Below are 6,841 nucleotides of genomic sequence, written 5' to 3'. Positions count from 1 at the left end.
CCCGCCGGGGACTTCACCCCTCGGGCTCGTCAGTAGGGCTGTGGCTGTCGCCTCTTCCTGCAGCGCCAGGCTCCGCCCGGCCTCACAGTCGGCTTAGGTGCTTTGCGTGCACTGCGGTTGGGTGGAAAAACCCACTCCTGGTTGTTCAGACGTTGGCCTGCAGAAGATGTCATTTCTGTATTCCTCTAAGGGTAAGAAAGCCAGCCTTGCACTAGTGGAGACGTGAGTAGGGAGAGAATCGTCTACCCTTTGGGGACATCCGTGCGCTTAGGTGCTGTGGGGCTTCCTAACAGGACTGTAGGCAGTTACTGATCTCTGCGGAGAGGAGTATTCGTGTCCAGGAAGAATAATTGGATAAACGTGCCGTCCTTCTTCCTAAACAGAGTGGAATCTGTAAGCAGGCCAAGAGAGCATCCAGGCGGCTTGGAGTGGAATAGAAGGCTCTAGAGCGGGTGTCTCGAAGAGGAAACAGAATGTATGTCAAAAGATACTATCCAAAACTGAAAATAGCCGGGCAAGGTGGCTCACGCCTATAGCCCCAGCACTTTGGGCGAATCACCTGAGGTCAGGAGTTCGAGACCAGCCTGGCCAACATGGCGAAACCCCGTCTCCACTGAAAATACAAAAATTAGCCGGGCATGGTGGTAGGCACCTGTAATTCCAGCTACTCGGGAGGCTGAGGCACGAGAATCGCTTGAACCCAGGAGGCGGAGGTTGCAGTGAGGCGAGATCACGCCACTGCACTGCAGCCTGGGCGACAGAGTGAGACTCTGTTTCAAAAAAAAAAAAAAAAAAACTGAAAATGGTAGTATAAGCATGTTTCTTAAGAAATGGAGATAAATTTTGGAAGACATGCCTTTTAAAATTCAATCTGGTTCCCTATGAAGAGGATTAGGGCCAAGGACTATAGTTTGTTGTTATAAGCCTCATAGAATTATTTTATATTCCAAATGCAAACATTACTTTAGCAAAAATTAAAGTTAAATTTTAAAAAGAAAAGAGTCTAGTAAAAAAAAAACTACATTATTTGAGTATCAACTGCATACATCTTTGACGAGTACAGCCATTGCTTCAGTGTGTGGAGTTTATATTGTGCCTCATAGGTTCTAGTTTACTAACATCAAATTTTAGGTGAATTGGGAGTAGTATTCATTAAAAAAAAAAAGGCAAGAAAAGAGAAGGAAAGGAAGGAGAAAATGGTGTGAGATCATTGCATCAGATTAGAGGTAGAGCACAGTAATTTTTTAAAGTAGTTTTTTTTGTTTTGTTTTTTAAGAATAGGCATATCATGCTTTGGAGAGGCTGTTGTGCAGTGGCACCATCTCAACTCACTGGAGCCTCAAACTCCTGGGTTCAAGCGATTCTCCCACCTTGGCCTTTGGAGTGGCTGAGACTACAGGTGCATGCTGCCACGCCTGGCCAATTTTTAAATTTTTTGTAGAGACATGGTCATGGTCTCGCTGTGTTGCCCAGGCTGGTCTCAAACTCCTGGCCTCAAGGGATCTCCCCTCCTTGGCCTCCCAAAGTGTTGGGATTACAGGCCTGAGCCACCATGCCTGCCTCCATCTTTTTGAGATGGAATCTTGCTCTGTCACCCATGCTGGAGTGCAGTGGTACCATCTCAGCTCACTGCAACCTCCGCCTACCAGGTTCAAGTGATTCTCCTGCCTCGGCCTCTCGAGTAGCTGGGATTACAGGCACCTGCCACTATGTCCAGCTGATTTTTGTATTTTTAGTAGAGACGTGGTTTCACCATGTTGGCCAGGCTGGTCTCGAACTCCTGACCTCAAGTGATCTGCCCAACTTGGCCTCCCAAAGTGCTGGCTGGGGTAAGCCACTGTGCCTGGGCTTATATGTGATTAATTTTCTAAGAGTAAAAATTCTCATGTCCAACAATAAGTGGTGAATAATATGATTATAGTACATCCATAAAATAAAACTTAGCAGTCATATAAAATGTTACATTGTAGTAAAACGTTTAATGACAAAATAATAATATATGTTAAATTTGAACGTCAGGAAATAGCTTGTATGATACAGTATGTATGAAACATACTATAAACTATATGCCTAGAAAAAAGACTGGACACAATCAAGGGTGATTATTTTCTATATGTCTCCCCTCTCCTTTGCCCCCAGTATTCTACAATGAACGTGTATAATCACTGCTGAGTATTTTATAAAAAGTATGTTCCTAATAGTGATTCTCCAGCAGAACTGAGTTCACGAAGATATCATCACCCTCTGCCACTTTACCTCAATGTTTCTTGACATTTACAAATCATTCTGAGAATGTCACAGTCACATCTAAAGCAGTGCTTAGGATTAAGTGTATTATTTGGGCATTGAGGGTGGGGAAAGGAAGAGAGAACAGTAAGTATTCATCTACAAATAGCTGTGTTTCTTGTAGCTAGAAAAATATCATATAGTGAGACACACAGGCCAAAATAAAAGCCCTGCAGACGTTACTGACTCTTGTGTATGAAGAAGCTGATATATATGATATATATGATGTAGCTGCAGACATTACTGACTTGTATATGAAGAAGCTGATATATGTGATGTATATGATGTAGCTGCAGACATTACTGACTTGTATATGAAGAAGCTGATTCTGCAGCAAGTCTGCTTTTTGATCAGGATTCTAGACTGTAAATGCTTACGAAAATGTACAGGGACCATCATGTTAATTCATAGCATTAAACAATTTATGGAATGCCTACTACGTTCCAAGTATTATGCTGAGATATTGTGTTGAAAAATGAATATGCCCCCCACCCTCATGCAGCATATTGACTAGAAGGGAAGATAGATGATTAAATAAATAATAACAAAAAACTAGTAAAATAATTGGGAAAGTACAAAGGAGACAGCTCTGGACTGGTGAACCTCTCAGGACAAAATGATTAAGGTTAAGAAACTTACCTTATCATGGTACCTTGATACGGAGGATGCTTGATATGCCCTTTCTTAATTGATAAATAGTAAAGACCCTATAGGTCAGCTATTAGGCTGACTTAGGGGTTCATATTTGATCTTCAGTAAGAGTGCAGTACACTAAGAGGTTCAAACTGGATTGCATCCCCAGATTCACATATGAACAAGTCTATATCCTTGAGAAAACCAGAGAGTCGTAGGGATCCAACAGATTGAAACTAACCCAGGGCCAAACTGAACTTTGAGGGCAGCTCTCAAAATAACTGAGCTTTGTGGTCGCTTCAGCGCACATACACCAAAATTGGAATGATACAGAGAGGATTAGCGTGGCCCCTGCGCAAGGATGACACACAAATTCTTGAAGCATTCCATATTTTAATTTAAAAAAAAAATAACGAGCTTCACAGGCTGAGGATGTGTGGCCAGAGCTGGACTAGAACCAGATCTTCCGGGGCAAAGGGGCGAGGGGAATGAATGACATTTATCCACCACCTAGTTGTTTTTTCCCTTTAGCAGGAAGTCATTATGCAACTTGCACATATTCATCAGATTTCCTCTGACTTACCCGGACATGTACGTGGGAATGATGTGCACTGCCAAGAAATGTGGGATTAGGTTTCAGCCTCCAGCTATTATCTTAATCTATGAGAGTGAAATCAAGGGGAAAATTCGCCAGCGCATTATGCCAGTTCGAAACTTTTCAAAGTTTTCAGGTACCTCATGTCTTATCTTGCCTCCTGTCTTAAATATTCTCTAAATACAGGTTCACATCATGACTCTGTCAGGGACTGGATGTGTGACACTGGATGAATTACTTACTGTCAATGAGCTTCAGTTTCCTCATCTATAAAAGGGAATTGTAGTGTTTTTTTCCAGTTTGTTAATTAATAATCCTTTTGGGATTGCTGCCTAGGTTAAATGATACAGCATTATTCAATAATATTAATTCCCTTCTCTCCTTCCAAATGTTTTTTATTTGTAGTCTTAATATTGTATTAACACCACTACTGCTATCTAAAAGCTATAATATCACTTTTCTTCTCAGACGTATTCTCCATTTGAAAGTGTTTAATATCTCTACTAAGTGATTTTTAAGTTAAAGAAGTCGAAACTATATCTGTCCTCCCACCACACTGAAAGCTCAATATAAAGGAATAGTTCTACAAAATAATTCATTCCAATCAAGCCATTTAGCTACTTGACTATAATGGAGATAATGCTTTCAGGGTTCAGAGTTTTTGTTCTATTTTGGCTGTTGCAGTAGTTTGTGGTGTATATGATGTACGTGGTATGTATGTGGTATATAGTTTTCTTCTCTCTTCCAGATTGCACCAGAGCTGCTGAACAATTAAAGAATAATCCACGACACAAGAGTTACCTGGAACAAGTATCCCTGAGGCAGCTAGAGAAGCTATTCAGTTTTTTACGAGGTTACTTGTCGGGGCAGAGTTTGGCAGAAACAATGGAACAAATTCGAAGGGAAACAACCATTGATCCTGAGGAAGACCTGAACAAACTAGATGACAAGGAGCTTGCCAAAAGGAAGAGCATCATGGATGAACTTTTTGAGAAAAATCAGAAGAAGAAGGATGATCCAAATTTTGTTTATGACATTGAGGTTGAATTCCCACAGGACGATCAACTGCAGTCCTGTGGCTGGGACACAGAGTCAGCTGATGAGTTCTGATACCAAACACACAAAACATGCATTGGGCTAGCAGAATATCCATGTTTATTACCAGACTGGTTCTGGAAGAAGCCGTAAAGAATACTAAATATGTTGGGTTGTAGGGGATTGACCATGTTACTTTTCAAAACCAGGACATTTAAAGCATCTACTATGTAGGTGCATGAGGAATATGGGAAAAACAGAATAAAGGAATCTGCCTTTAAGGAGCTTACAATCACGCCGGGCGCGGTGGCTTGAGCCTGTAATCCCAGCACTTTGGGAGGCTGAGGCGGGCGGATCGCCTGAGGTCAGGAGTTCGAGACCAGCCTGGCCAACATGGTGAAACCTCGCCTCTACTAAAAATACAAAAATTAGCCGGGCGTGGTGGTGGGTGCCTGTAATCCCGGATACTCAGGAGGCTGAGGCAGGAGATTCGCTTGAACCCGGGAGGCGGAGTTTGCAGTGAGCCAAGATCGCGCCATTGTACTCCAGCCTGGGTGATGAGCAAAGCTCCATCTCAAAAAAAAAAAAAAGCTTACAATCTAACTGGAAGATGTCAAAACCTGTGAAAAGCTAATTAGCAGTATTAAGCAACACAAACATTAGAGCCAAATGCATGATAAAGGCTAAAGAAGGCCAGAGCATATATTACTGTAGAGTAGAATAGTAAGGGAAGACTTTGTCCTTTAATAAAGAGATAGGAGTTGGCCTGGCCCTTGAAGTAGTTTAGGTAGATGCTTGTGTAGGATTCCTGATAAGAGCAACTGAAAAGAAGGAGAGGGGAAGTAGTAAAGGGACAAGAAACAATTTTTTTTTTTGAGGAACCATAAGCAAATTATAGTTTGACAAGAATGGGGGACATATATGGTTACCAGGGAATTACCTCATGTGTTATATCTTTATATGTATTTATCTCTGGAAAAGAGTGCCCTGCAAAATTCCCTACAGCTGCAAGCAGATGTCACTTGATGGACAGAGGGGAATTCTGCCCCTCCGGTATCAGGAAATATATACTAAAGACATTGTGAAACGCTGAACCTCTTCCCATAAATAAAAGGTTTGTTTGTAAAATGGGAAATCCACCCATAATAAATGAACAATAGGCACGGCCAGTTTAGGCCTGTTATGAATGGATCTGCAAGAGAGCATCTTCGTTTAACAACATTATCTGTGATTTGATACATTTATCCTTATTACAATATTGTTTAATTGGTAGAAATTCTGTTTCCTACAAGGAAATTGATGTTATTAAATAAAACAAAATAATTACTCACTGTTTCTACCTGTTCACTTCCACTCTCCTTACCATTAAGCGCTTCATTAAAAGCACATTCAGCCGGGCATGGTGGCTCACGCCTGTAATCCCAGCACTCTGGGAGGCCGAGGCGGGCAGATCACGAGGTCAGGAGATAGAGACCATCCTGGCCAACATGGTGAAACACCGTCTCTACTAAAAATACAAAAACTTAGCCGGGCGCAGTGGCGGGCGCCTGTAGTCACAGCTACTCCGGAAGCCAAGGCAGGAGAATGGCGTGAACCCGGGAGGTGGAGGTTGTGAGCCGAGGTCATGCCATTGCACTCCAGCCTGGGCAACAAGAGTGAAACTCCGTCTCAAAAACAAACAAAAATTTGTCCTTGGGTTGTTTTCTCCTTTCATGACTACAAACAGTGCTACAACAAATAACCTTGATTCTCTGTTTTGCACATGTGCAAGGATATCTATTAGATAAATGCCTAAAGGAGAATTACTAAGTATGTGCATTCTAAGTTTTAAAAGATACTAAGTTGTCCTCAATAGATGTTCATTCATTCATTCATTCATTATTTGTAGTTAATGAGCACTGACTACATTCTAAGCCTGTACTGTTCTGGAGTTTGGGGTTACGGCAGTATATACAACAAAGTCCTGGGTTTACAGTTGGAGAGCAGAGACATAAATGCATAGAAGAGTGTCATCAGATGATAAGTGCTCAAAACGGGGTGAAAAGGAGAATGACAGAGGGGATGGGAGCCACTGTTTTAGATCACGTGATGAGCAAAGGCCTGAAGGAGGTAAGGAAAAATTGGTACGCATTTCAGGATTAGCGGGGAAAGGTAAGTGTATTAGCCCTGCGGCTGGAGTGTGCCTTGCATGTTTCAGGAGGAGCAGGAGGCCAGTGTAGCTAATACTAATTGTGCAAGAGAAGAAATGGTAGGAGATGAGGTTGGAGTGCATTTTACCAATGCGTAGTACTT

At 42.0% G+C, this 6,841-nt stretch overlaps 1 protein-coding gene and 1 non-coding gene across 6 annotated transcripts; both read left to right on the top strand.

Annotated features, from left to right (window-relative positions):
- The first annotated feature begins 24 nt into the window (after positions 1 to 24).
- Positions 25 to 5,862, top strand: LOC116464128 (centrosomal protein of 19 kDa). Of its 5 annotated transcripts, none has more exons than XM_032147397.2 (3): positions 141 to 191; positions 3,451 to 3,650; positions 4,263 to 5,862. In XM_032147397.2, the coding sequence occupies exons 2-3, from the start codon at positions 3,509 to 3,511 to the stop codon at positions 4,622 to 4,624; spliced, it is 504 nt and encodes a 167-aa protein (XP_032003288.1). In that variant the 5' UTR covers positions 141 to 191; positions 3,451 to 3,508; the 3' UTR covers positions 4,625 to 5,862. The 5 variants fall into 5 exon arrangements, with proteins under 5 accessions (XP_032003290.1, XP_032003288.1, XP_032003289.1 ...); XM_032147398.2 differs by having other exon boundaries at positions 147 to 191; positions 3,454 to 3,650; XM_058434984.1 differs by lacking the exon at positions 141 to 191 and adding an exon at positions 240 to 475 and having other exon boundaries at positions 3,454 to 3,650.
- LOC116464131 (U6 spliceosomal RNA) lies at positions 3,212 to 3,315 on the top strand. The gene has a single exon (XR_004246863.1). It is a non-coding gene; the product is annotated as a U6 spliceosomal RNA (small nuclear RNA).
- Positions 5,863 to 6,841: the final 979 nt, after the last annotated feature.

The sequence above is a fragment of the Hylobates moloch genome, unplaced genomic scaffold (genome assembly GCF_009828535.3).
Source record: "Hylobates moloch isolate HMO894 unplaced genomic scaffold, HMol_V3 SCAFFOLD_205, whole genome shotgun sequence".
Lineage (NCBI taxonomy): Eukaryota > Metazoa > Chordata > Mammalia > Primates > Hylobatidae > Hylobates > Hylobates moloch.
The sequence above is the reverse complement of the archived record's forward strand: the minus strand, read 5'-3'. Positions and strand labels throughout refer to the sequence as shown.

Bases quoted from the DNA above. Each gene is read 5' to 3' on its own strand.
- LOC116464128 (XM_058434984.1), top strand. The intron at 3,651-4,262 runs GTACCTCATGTC...TCTCTCTTCCAG, and splicing joins AAACTTTTCAAAGTTTTCAG to ATTGCACCAGAGCTGCTGAA.